The sequence below is a fragment of the Durio zibethinus genome, chromosome 23, assembly GCF_047325235.1.
Source record: "Durio zibethinus cultivar Kanyao isolate XHJ-2024 chromosome 23, ASM4732523v1, whole genome shotgun sequence".
Lineage (NCBI taxonomy): Eukaryota > Viridiplantae > Streptophyta > Magnoliopsida > Malvales > Malvaceae > Durio > Durio zibethinus.
The window spans coordinates 11,750,236-11,763,522 of NC_143184.1; the positions used below are offsets into that span (position 1 = coordinate 11,750,236).

Here is a 13,287-nt window from a genome sequence, read left to right on the forward strand (position 1 = left end):
ACATTACGTATATAAATTAATTTAAACATTAATTTTTATATGTCAATTTCAATGACATGTTAATTAATTTAAATATTAGTTGACTAAAAATTATCTTATTAAAATTAATAATATCTTGACTTGGTGATACGAAAAAAATCTTAAAACCTTAAAATTTTAAATTTAAGTTTTACTATGTATATTGTATAAGTTTGGTTATCTAATTATATTTTAACTTATTAATTAATTATTAAGTGAAATATTATATTGGAATGTAATTGTTAATTATTATGGTAACTTTTCTTATATTTATAATTTTATAAAAATACTTTACTTAAAATAATAAGAATAAAGATTTTAAAATATGAGAAAAAACTCGGAAGGCAGGACTCTTTGGATCCATCCATCTCGTCAACAACAACAACAACCAATTATTACCAACTGCCAGTTCCATTATTAAAAACAGCAAGCGTAAAAAAGTTTTTTTTTTTTTCTTTAATATTTATTTATATAAATATAGTTTTTACATGGCTTTTAAACTGTTGCTTGAGGTCTGTTTCAATACCAAACCAAAAACACCCGTCCTTTTTATTCTTTTTTCTCTCTGTGCTTCCACGCAGATTTTTCTCTGCTTTCTCTTCCTCCATCTACTCTTCCTTCTTCCGATGGACACCGTCGCAGACACTCACAGCCCTTCTTCTTCTTCCTCGGATGTGGATGTCACGCCGCGTGGAGCAACCTCTGCCGTCCATCGAGCTCTACAGTTAATCCAATCCGACGATTCCGATTCCAAGCTGCAAGCTGTTAAGGAAATCCGGCGACTCACCAAAACTTCCCAAAGGTGTCGGCGGCTCCTCGCTGAAGCTGTTATCCCACTTGTTTCTATGCTCCGAGTTGACTCACCTGAGTCACACCACGAGTCCGCCCTTCTCGCCCTCCTTAACCTTGCCGTTAAAGACGAAAGGTACGTTTACCCTTTTGTCCTTTCTTTCATAACATTTATTTATTTAAAACATATTTTTACTATTTGAGCTTTTTGAAATTAGTGTAGTTAATTTTGGGTAAACTTTTATTGGCAATTGATTTTGTAAAGGACTGATTTTCATGTTGATTATTCTGTGCTTTAGATGTTTCTATTTACCTTTTTTTACATGAGACGCTATAATAATTTATAAAAATATTTTTTCACCTTGGGATCAGGAATTCGAGGAAAAATATTCTATTTTTTAATATAAAAATCTAATCGCTGATTGGTTATTAAGAGAATATGCGTAGCAGAGCATCGAAATATAATTATCGAAAATTTCCAAATATTTTTATAAAATAAAAAATATTTATCATTGTGTCACCCACCAAAAAAAAAATGGATAAGGTTATGTTGTTGAATCACGTTATTTTCTTTTTTTTTTTTTTTTTCAATTTATGGCTTAAAGTGATTATTCTTGTTTAACCTAAAGAATTGGATGATTCTTCATCCCATTTTTTTACAGCTGAAGGTCTATACTTTTTTGATTAATTTGATTAAAAAGTGTGGCTGTTGTTCTTTATTTTCATATTTTTCTCTTTCTTTTTCACTTTTTTGTTTGAAACTTTTTCTTTAATATATATCTAATCGTGTCACCGACCCAAAAAATAATTGGGTAAGGTTATGTTGTTGAATCACGTTATTTCCTTTTTCTTTTTTTTTCAATTTATGGTATAAAGTGAGGATGAATTTTGGGATTATTATTGTTCAAAGAATCGGATGCCATGCTTCTTCTTCCCCTTCTTTTTTAGTTGAAGGTCTATATTTTTTTTTTATTAATTTGATTAAAAAGTGTGGTTGTTATTTTTTATTTTCACATTTTTTTTCTTTCTTTTTCATTTTTTGTTTAAAACTTTTTTTTCTTTCTATTATCTTTTCTTTGAAGTTATTTGTCATCATGAATATGTTTGGTGATGAAGAAATATATGTATTTCTCTCCCAAAGAGGATTATTATTATTGTTTTTTCCTTCTATTATTTACCTTTTCGGATTTTTAATTTGTTATCTATGAAACTACATTTTTGTTTCCTTTAAAATGAAGCAACCCAATGCGATTAATTAAAGAGTTGATTTTTATACATATGAAACGTAATTTTTTAATTTCATAAGCGAAATTAAGAGTAGATAACATGTTTTACTTTGTTTAATTACATTTTTTTTTAATTTTTTACTATACTTTAAGGTATGCATCACCTTATCACCTTACTAATCTTTATGGACTCCCTCTTCATAATTTATCTTTCATAGAAGTATTTTAACGTTGATTGATAAATTTGACATGATTCTTATAGTGTTCGATTTTTGTGTGTTATAATTTTACAGCTGCTTTTTTACATGAAAACTCTTAATTTTATGGTCTTGTACTTGTCAAAATTTGGTATTTGAATGAAGAGAATGTTTTTAATATTATTTTGTAGGAATAAGATCAGCATTGTGGAAGCAGGTGCCTTAGAGCCAGTTATTAGCTTCCTTCGAAGTAAGAACTTAAACCTACAAGAATATGCAACAGCAGCTTTGCTCACTCTATCTGCTTCTGTCAGCAACAAGCCGATTATAGGCGCATCTGGTGCCTTTCCTCTGCTTGTAGATATCCTTAGACATGGAACCACGCAAGCTAAGGTTGATGCTGTAATGGCTCTTTCCAATCTCTCAACACATACTGACAATCTTACCATCATTCTTGGAACCGGTCCCATCCCTTGTATAGTTAGTTTACTTAAGGCCTCTAAAAAATCTTCGAAAACAGCTGAAAAATGCTGTTCTCTGATAGAATCCCTGGTGGGTTTTGATGAAGGAAGAACAGCTTTGACAGCTGAAGAAGGTGGAGTATTAGCAGTCGTTGAAGTGCTTGAAAATGGCTCTCTCCAAGCTAGGGAACATGCTGTTGGGGCACTACTGACAATGTGTGAGAGTGACCGATGTAAATATAGGGAACCAATTCTTGGAGAAGGTGTAATTCCTGGACTACTTGAGCTAACAGTGCAAGGAACACCCAAGTCTCAGACAAAGGCTCAGACCCTTTTGCGGTTACTGAGAGAGACTCCATATCCCAGATCAGAGCTTCAGCCTGACACACTAGAGAACATTGTTTGCAACATAATATCTCAGATCGATGGAGATGATCAATCTAGTAAAGCAAAGAAGATGTTGGCTGAGATGGTCCAAATTAGTATGGAGCAGAGCTTGAGACATTTACAGCAAAGGGCTCGGGTCTGCACCCCAACTGATTTGCCCATTAGCAATAGTTGTGCTTCTGAAGTTTCCTTGAAATGATTGCTTATGGTTTTGAGCTTTTCTTTTCTGCTTTTCCCCTTTCCTTCCCTTTTTCTTGTGGTGTTTGTTACACAAAATTTTCCTTTGTGGAAAGATGAAATAACACATAGTGGAAAATGCCAGTCCAGGCCGGTCGTAGTGGTATCGGTATCGGGTGACTGGTAAAAATGCTTATAGCTGGAAATTATATGATGTTGAAAAGCATGTATATAGTTCCTAGTTTGCATGTAAAGAAACTGTTGTAGGAAATGTTATTCAATCAGTGAGCTTTTCCTTTCTCCTTTGCCCTCATGGTTGAGGATTTGATTGAAGTAAACCGATTCAGAACACGAGAAAGAGAGTTCCAAATCTGACTGATATCTTTGTCACCAAACTACTTCAACATACCGGAATGTTGACAGAAAATTTCAGCTTGGTATGCGAAACATGGATGGCTTAGAAATATCAAGTGATGTGTAAGTTAGGTAGATATGGTCTAAGTTTGGTTAAATAGAAATTTTCCCCGTTGTAGCTTTGGACAATTTCAACATTTTTTTTTTCTGTATTTTGGATAACAGGAGAGATTAATTTTTTTTTGTCTATATAAAGAATATCATAATCTGAAATAAAAAAAACAAATATTAAGATTTAAAATCTAAATTTATTAAATATTATTTTTTAAAAATGATTGCAAATTTAGATGACTTTCTTTTCAATCTGTAAATTTAATCCTTCTGGTTTCAGGATTCAAACTTCAAGTTTTTACCGTTGAAATGTCTCTTTGGGACGAGTGTTTCAATCTTTATCATCATTTTTCCTAACAGAAAATTCAAGTTGGCATATGGGACACGAAATATAGCTTTGTTATAGGTCAGCTACACTAGCAGGCTAACCTTGAAATCGATTCATCAAGCCTACCAAACTGACTCTGAATTCTCATTGGCGATAGGGCTGCTTTCAATCGAAGAAAAGATGGGGATCAGCCGTCCAGTCGGCACCAATCCGGTGTTTGTTGAATTGATATTTGCCTCCTTTCAGAGCGTCAATTATTACTCATTGCTTGCTGAAATTTTTTGTATGAAACTATTGTTGTCCCATTTCCTAATGGAGGACAAGTTAAATGGTTGGGAATTTCCCAATACAAAGTGGAGGCAATTTTCCTGCTTTGATACAAGTTGTCTTTTACGGTCCTCACATTTTTTTCCCACTACAGTTCGAATGAGGAAATTCACCACCAAAACCGTCAATGGTTCAATCAATGGATCCGCAACAAGGATTGAATTATAAACACCATATGTACTAAAATCGAATTGAGAAACTTCCTGGAAAAAGGAGAGGCTGAGTTCTCTTGTATATCTTGCTTTAAAAAGAATAAGAAATTATTTGATAAATTATCAGTAAAATTTTTTAATTTTGTAAAAAAATTAATATTTTGATATATATTCCATTTTTAAAATTTTTTTATTTTTAAATATATCTTAAAAAATATATATTATTCTATTTGTAAACTTAAAAAATTATACAATGTATTTGATAATTTTTATAAAGTACATGGAAACTATACGATGGAGGAAAATATTTAGATAAGAGTTTTTTTAAGTGAAATTAGTGAAAATTTTAATTAAAATTGATTAAATAAAAATTTAAATAAAATATCAAATTAATAAATTTCAAGATTTTATTACATAGATTAATTATGTAAAATTTAAAAATAATTAATAAACTTTAATAAATATTTTAATTAAAAATTTTGATAAAATTTTTACTATTAAATAAAATTAATCAAATTTAAATTATAAATAATATTTTTATATATTACTATTTTTTTTATTAAACTCCATCACTGATTAAATTTTAGAGTAAATTACGGAATTTTCTACTTCATTATTAACTTACCCAAATGGAAGACCCCTTGAAAAAAAAAAGCAGTACATTAATATGGGCACGCGCGAACCAACCTAGCACTCATTTATCATAAGGATCTGCCTACTTGGGTAACTTTTTGTGAGTGCTCATTTGTCTTTTGTGACTATATAATAAACACAAATTAGTCGTTCTTGATTCATTATTTATTAGTAAAGATGAAAATGGAAGAGGAAAGAAAGTTTTTAATTTATTAGTTTTTATTAGTAAAAAATTTTTTGAAAATACAAAAAACGTTAGTGAAATTAAAAATTTATATTGAATATATATCAAATATTAATTTTTTAAAAAAGTATATAAAAATAATTAATTTTAAAGAAATTTGAGATAATGTGATAATTTTCAATCAATTATTTTTTAATTGAAAATATCCAAAAATTATATCTTTAAATAATATCGATACACATAATTATCATTAAGCATAAATAAAAAAAAATAAACAATGTTATTTTAAAATTAAAAAAATATGATCCCAAATATAGTGAATTGAATGTCAGCTTAGCTCAATTGATTATATAAAATAATATAAATATGTATGGCATAATTTAAAAATTAAGAGAAAAATGATAAATACTCAATTAATCAATTATAATATTTTGAAAAAAAATAAAATTTAAAATTATGAACAAAATCTATAAATACTTATTATTAAAAATTTTAAATTTTAAAAATAAAAAATTCGTAACTTGAATGTAACCGGACTAATTTTTCTAGTTGGCTATTAAACACTTTCTTATTTTATAGTTTAATTATTGAATAAAACATTGTTTTCTGATCTAAAGTTACTAGGGATTAATCTATGATCATTAAAATAAAAAAATGCAATACTATAACAACAAACCACATGACTGTTAATAAACTAAAATAGTATTATGAATTTTCAAAATTGATTTGAATTTGAATTAATTTTTTTTGAAATTGATCTGATTTGAATTGATTTGATACGAACTAAATTTTATTAGTTTGGGTTTGATTGGTTCATCAGATTTTAAAATTTAATTTTTTAAAATTTTGATCTAATATATTTAAGTAGATTTAAATATAAAATGATTATTTTATTTTTATAAAAATGTTAAAAAATATAAAGTTAACAATTATATATAATTCAATTCGGTTAAGATATTTTCAATTTTTTTAATTTTTTATTCAAAATCTAATTATAATCTAATAAAAATATTTAATATATTTTCCATTTTTTTAACCCTAGCTTCACAATTATAGCAAGCCATTGGCTTTCTTAAAGTATCGATCATCTAATCTAGCTAGCTATTTCTCCTCTTCTGTTATTAGGTTGAATGGATTTTAATTTTCCCTTTTATAGATGGCATTTGGAAAGTCTTTTCAAGTATTAAGAGGCATTTAGTACTGAGGAAAGTAAAATTTCTAGTTAGAATCTTATTTTTTGTAGTCTAATTCTTTAGTTTAGTTATGAAATGTAATTTTTTAGATTTTTTAAAATTTTTAACAATGTAAAAAAGGTGAAGTAGGAGAATAAAAATTCTCTTCACCATGAGGGGTTTTTTAAATTCCAAATAGAAAGTAAAAATTTTACTCATTTATCCTTTTTTAATTGTATTTTTAGATTATATAGACAACATTATTTACTTTTAAAATGCAATAATTTTATATGTTACTTTTTATTTAATCTTTAAAAGTTAACAAAGATGATGTTTTTAAGATAAAAATATAATTTTTGTTAAAAATATGAAAAACTTTTATTTTTTATGATTTAATAAAAATAATGTTTTTAAGATAAAAATATAATTTTTGTTAAAAATATGAAAAACTTTTATTTTTTATGATTTAATAAAAATAATGTTTTTAAAATAAAATCACAATCTTTGTTAAAAATATGAAAATAATTTATTTTTCATAATTTAACAAAAATGATATATTTTAACATGCAAATACGACTTTGTTAAACATATGAATAATTTTCAGATTTCTTAAATTTCAATAAAGATCATGCTTATAAGATTAAAAACGCGATCTTTATTAAAAATATGAAAAAAAAATTATTTTTCATAAGTTAACAAAAACAACAAATGTAATTTTTGTTGAAAATATAAAAAAAAAAACTTATTTTTTAGAATTCTTAAATTTCAACAGTGAAGACATTTTATAATATTAAAAATGTACTCTTTGTTGAAAGTAATATATATATATATATATATTATGATAAAATTTATTATTACATATATTGTATGCCCATTAAAACTTAAAATAAATTTATTTAAATAATTCAACAAAAATGTTAAATAAATAATTTATATGTTAAATAAATAAAAGTTTAAAATAAATTACATGTTTATTCACGTTTTAAATATTATGAATATTACTTGTTATTCACGTGTCACGTATTATGAATGTCACACGTTATTCACATTTCATTAAAAATAATATAGTAAAAAATTTTACTAAATAATCTTACATTCTTTAATCAAATACAAAAATTTTACACTCTTTAAGACCAATAAAACTTAAGAATCACATATTCTCCTTTAATATTACCTTTTTTCTAAATCATTTTTCCTACCAAAAATCTAAAAATTTACTAATCAAATCGTCCAATAAAAATCTGAAATTGATCATCCAATCTTAATTCTTCAAATGCAGTAATAACTATAAATGCAAAAGGTCAATATAATCACTAAATCCATATTATTAAATTTTTTTTCATAATTCTTTTTCATCCAATTCCAATATTTGAGGCTACAGTTTGTCTTGATTTTGAAATGAATAAATTTTCTCTCATTTTAATTTTTTTAAATTAATAATTTTCTATTATTTTTTTAAAAATATATATATATATAAATACAATAAAATTTATATAATATTTTAAAATCATATATAATATATCATATTTTATTAAATGTAGGTCATATTTAGCATATAAAATGATAAAAAGGATAAGATAATAATAATTTTATATTATGTTTGATTTATTTCTAAAGAAAGGGATATAATTATAAAAAAAATTAATTATCATCTTAGTATAGGATGATTCAATCCTCCCAAAGTGGATGAGATTATTTTTAATCCATAAAATTAAATTTATATTTTCTATTATATTTTTAAAAATTACATCAATAATTTAAATTATATAAAATTTGAATAAGGATAATTTTGAGTAATAAATAAACTATCATATTCTAATACTTATACACATTAAATACAAGATAAAATTATATTATTTAATCTAATTTTATTCATAATATCATCTTATTCTATTTTATCATAATCTTATGTACCAAATATATCCATAATACAAAACATAAAATATGAATATAAAATGATTTTTACATGATTTAATTTGATTGATTATTTCAAATAAAATCAATTAATTTAATTTTTAAAATTTCAAAATCTAAGCCACCGAAATAAATTATCTTCCTCGCTACACACGAAAACATACGTTACCATACATGAGACCTTGAAAACCCGACACCCATAAAACACAAGACTCAAACTCGTAATAAGCTCTGATAACCCAGTTGTCTGCTAGATATAAAATTTGTGATTTTGGGTTTCAACATTGAGTTTCATCATAATTTGCAACTAAAGTTACTTGCTTTCCTTTCCAATAAGTAGAACTGTTCTTCATTTTACTTTACCTCATTGTTGATAAATTGAGTTTCATTTGTTTTTAAATGTAGATATTGAATATGAGTTTTCATTTTTTTGTCAAAATGTTCCTTTTTGACAAAAATGTGTGAGAAAATTTAATATTTTATGCTGATTTTTTATTATTGATGTGGGTTACTTGCTCAATTGTGAATTAGTGGGTTACTTGCTCAATTGTGAATTAGTGGGTTGCTTTTGATTTTGCTGCTATAATTTTTTTCTTTGATTCTTTTCATCAGCATGGATTCAGGTTTAACTGCTAAGTCTTGTAAATTGTAATTAAAAGTTGATGAAATTGGGAAGCATTTTGGCTGAATATTGATATATGATACGTTTTAAAGTTTTTGGTTTCAAATGCTTTCTATTGAATTCGAGGATTTTGTGAAATTGTGAGTGAATTTTATTAGTTAGTTTGCTTCTCATGAGCTTTTTTTGGGATTATCAAATTTATTCACTTTGCTTTATGCTCATCTATGTTAGTTCATTTTAAAATTCCAATTCTAGTTTTAATTTTTTCTTAAAATATCTTGCATGGTTCTCCAAAATCAGTTCATACAATCTGGAATTTTAACTGATTATGTTTGATGTTAGGTCTAACTGTTGTCAGTTTCGAAGGGCATCAAATGGTATGCTGAAGATGCTGCTATTTGTTATTTGTACTGTTTGCAAGGTGTTTGATGCAATGCAATGTCTTTTAGCAGGATCTATGCCAATGGCATTCAGGGGTCACTGGACATCATACAGCTTGAAGGTGGATCTGAAGAAGCTGAGGCCGATGATACTCGAGAATATAGAATCAAGCGAAGGATTATCTGGAGCATGGAATAATTCCAGTGGCTCAAGAGGTTCTCAAGGCCAGAGAACTCCTCTTCCAAGAAGTCTCCAACCTTCTCAAACTATTTCCCAGTCCTTGCCTGCAAGTAAGTCCCTCCCTCTTTTCCTCTATTTGAATACACCTCAATCCAATTTTGCCTCATCTTTACATATATGAAATAAATTTAATTTGTGCTAGACTTAACTGATATAACACGTGAATCAAGGACCTCTAGTTAGGCTGACAAAGTGATAACTAGTTTTGAAATTTCACTAGTTATTGATAAACTCGAAAAACTTGTTTCAGAAGTACACTCCTAATATGTTGGTGGAGAGACCCAAGCTGCAAATACATTGAATATTCAAGTAAATGATTAGGAAAAGTTTATGCGTAGATTAGTGTTTAAATGCTAGCGTAGTATCAATATGAATTATGACATTCCTCTTGCCAGTATAGTGCTTTCCTCAAGAGGATGCAATCATAGAAACCTTATTTCCCTCTGATTTGCTGAGAGTAAAATCATGCATTGTTTTCCCTAAGGTAATGGAAGTGCAGCCCTGACTCCAATTTGGACCTTGTAGAATGCCTGCACCATTTTAAGGTACATTATTGTGAAGACAGCAGAACCTGACTCGTTTTAACTGCCCCTAATGCTGATATTTCCTGTTTTGCTTGCTATGTATGTATATGATCTCCAAATGCTTGTAGGGAAGTATTTTATGCAAATTGGTAGAGTTTGTTTAATCTACAAACTACAAAGCAACCCTCACTGCAATAATATTGTCCTAGAAGTTGGACTGGATCCAAATTTAGTGCAAGTCGCAGGACAAAAATTTGTTTATTTTAGTCGGTGGATCAATAGATTCATTTGCATGATGCTACCACTCACAATTTAAGAAAAATAGAACATGCATTTAGAACAGAAGAAAATAGCAACTTTATAGTGCGATTAACAAGTCAAATACCTCTCTCTAATTTTGCATTTGGTGGAGTCCACAACTTTTCATGATAGATGAGAGTGGAGAGGAAACCTTTGTTTCCTTGAAGAAAATTTCTCTAATTTTACTGCATTACTACAGCCTCTTTTCAGTCAAAATTACTAAAAAAACCTTTGATATAAATCTTTGCAGGTTCTGTCCAGAAGTAAACATTGGTGAGAAAGGTCATTTAATTCAAACTTGCTGTGGATACAAGCGCATTGGAAAGATCGGGTTCATGAATGCCATGTTAGTTTGAATGATATGCTTGTTCCTGTAGAAGCATTTCATCTGCACAACATGTTTCAAGGTGTTATCAAACAATAGCAAAGATTTGATTTCAAACATGTTCCTGCAATTGTGGAGCTATGCTTGCAAGCAGAGGCTGATCTAACTGACGAAAATTTGAACTCTGGTTCATTTACTGTGGGTGAATTTTATGGTGATGTCAGCGGAATAGTCTTTGTCACATGATGACTTAAGGGTGATAGCAAATGGCACCTTGAGGGCATGGGAGACACAGATCTGGTGTTAAGAAGCTGCTATGTTGTAGATACTGTTCTGTAGTTCATGTTGGGCCATTGGCCATCGGGCTACCCTTTGTGGAGTATTTAGATATGAGAGTTGGAGTGGAGCCCATTTTGGGGGAAGGCAAAGGTTAATGACTTGGTACCTCCAAAGATTGTATGGCAGCGACGGCCTCAGGATCCAATAGTGCTTTTGAATGAAGGTCAGGATTACTATGGGCATGCACCAACAGCGGGGGATTTGTGCTCACAACACATATATACACATATATACACACATACATACATACATAAATACATATATATATATATATATCTTGTTAGTATGTTTCTCTGCAATCAGTGAATTCGTCCTACGGTTGAGATATATATATACATAGGAAAAGCTCCTTTTTCTTCTTTTTATTTTTTTCTTCCCTCTGTTCGGTTAGTCAAAATGAAATATAGGAAAAATGGAATAGTATCCATAGGAGCAGAATGGGAAATGGTATTGAAGTGTACTCTATTTTTTTGAAATTCACCCCGACGGCTAAACAGAGTGATGGATGGAGGCATTTAAGTTAGAGCTTGTAATTTTAAATACGATAGGTTGATACAATTAAAAAAATGAAAGTAAAATAGTTTAAAATTTAAATAGAAGCTGTATATGAATATGAACAAAATAATAAAAAAAAATTCATGTTTCCCGTATTAATATTAATTTGATATGATAATTTTATATTTTTATGTGTGTTTGATATAAAATAAACATAATATGAATATACAAATTATTAGATCTAATTTAAAGGAAAAGCTTTAGGATTCTTCATTAGCCAAAACATGCTTTGTTGGTTTGTATTGAATATTGGTGCTGCCTTTTATCGCATCTAATCAAAAATCAAGGGCAAAACAACAATTAAGATTAAATCAGAAATTTCCATTAAATTAAACTGTAGCCTAAATATCTTCAAATACATATAAGAAAAAAATACCACAAACAAATGAAAAGGATAAATTATCAACTCAGAGGCCTATGGCTAACCGATTTTATAAATTTGCCATGTTATGCAGGGCCTAAATTCCTACCACAAGAGGGACTCGGGCAAGGTGAAAACATGATGATAAGGTGATTCGGCTTCGAGGAGATTAAAGAAGAGATAGATGTGAGATCCATCTTGCACTCCGCAGCCAACGAGAGAAGCTCCATCTTCTTCAGTTATAAGGTGATTTTGATTTTCATGATCAACAATCATGATCATACGATCACGGGGTAAATTTTCCTGGGCTTCGATCTCTTTCTTCAGGTCACCGACCGTGGCATCATTGCCAACTTGAATGTAGAAGAGGTTTCCTGTCAAAATCTCCACCACCACCTTCATGGTTTTCGCTTTGCAGCCTGTTCCTAAGTCAAGAAGATATTAACAATGGAAAAGCAAAAAAGGAAAGAAATATCGAAACAAATTACATATTCATGCTAGCTGCATTCTCGGTAGTTTGTTTTTTGCATGCTTTTGATATGAAAACTTAATTCTTCCCCACGCAAATTTCCAAGGAAAAAAAATCTTGGGTTATATTCATTGATTTTATTGGATATTTGTCAAAAAAAATAACTAAATTGAATTGATAACACTTTATTAATTTGCATACAGATTTTCATACGGAGTGTCTAATATGGTAGTTTGATTGATAGATAAAAGATACCATTTATTTCGACGACAATTGTTAAAAATCTTTTATTCATTCCACTGCTAATTCAGTCATATTGAAATCAACTCTAAAAGAAAAGATCTTAAATTTAAATCCAATATTAATTCATAATTAAAAAAAAAAATCTCATCGCATGTAGAAATATGATTCAAAATATTATCTAAACTTTTTTTAAAACATATTATTTTCTTATTCATATGATATTTATGTATTATTTTTTTTTCATATAGTAACATAAAATTTATATTAGTTACATTCACAATATCAATATTTTTCAACTGCTTCAAATCTGGTATTTTTAGTTCAGTGAATGATTCTTATAAAATTTAAATAAACATCCCAATATTAAATATTATTGATTAATTTAAGTAATTATAATAAAAAAACTAATTTAATTCTAAAATCATACCTTTTTATATTTACGCAGATCAGAATGGCCAAAAACCTAGAAAAGATCATATCATATAAAATCAATATTAA

General features: G+C 28.2%; 2 protein-coding genes and 1 pseudogene across 3 annotated transcripts; 2 read left to right on the plus strand and 1 right to left on the minus strand.

The window, feature by feature from the left end:
• The first annotated feature begins 370 nt into the window (after positions 1–370).
• Positions 371–3,556, plus strand: LOC111314643 (U-box domain-containing protein 9-like). Its single transcript, XM_022916203.2, has 2 exons — positions 371–943; positions 2,422–3,556. Exons 1-2 carry the CDS (start codon positions 507–509, stop codon positions 3,275–3,277), a joined length of 1,293 nt encoding a protein of 430 aa, XP_022771938.2. The 5' UTR covers positions 371–506; the 3' UTR covers positions 3,278–3,556.
• Positions 3,557–8,542: 4,986 nt separating this feature from the next.
• LOC111313186 (APO protein 4, mitochondrial-like) lies at positions 8,543–11,700 on the plus strand (annotated as a pseudogene). The gene is made up of 3 exons (XR_016332748.1): positions 8,543–9,429; positions 9,505–9,723; positions 10,748–11,700. The product of XR_016332748.1 is annotated as an APO protein 4, mitochondrial-like (transcript).
• A 482-nt stretch (positions 11,701–12,182) lies between these two features.
• LOC111313187 (Ubiquitin-like superfamily protein) lies at positions 12,183–12,479 on the minus strand. Its single transcript, XM_022913863.1, has one exon. It carries the CDS (start codon positions 12,477–12,479, stop codon positions 12,183–12,185), a length of 297 nt encoding a protein of 98 aa, XP_022769598.1.
• Positions 12,480–13,287: the final 808 nt, after the last annotated feature.

What these genes read in the sequence shown, in the direction of transcription:
- LOC111314643 (XM_022916203.2), top strand. Translation starts at nt 507, where the DNA reads ATGGCTTTTAAACTGTTGCTTGAGGTCTGTTTCAATACCAAACCAAAA. An exon ending in CTTGCCGTTAAAGACGAAAG is followed by an intron (nt 944 to 2,421) that starts GTACGTTTACCC and finishes ATTATTTTGTAG; the next exon opens with GAATAAGATCAGCATTGTGG.
- LOC111313187 (XM_022913863.1), bottom strand. Translation starts at nt 12,479, where the DNA reads ATGAAGGTGGTGGTGGAGATTTTGACAGGAAACCTCTTCTACATTCAA.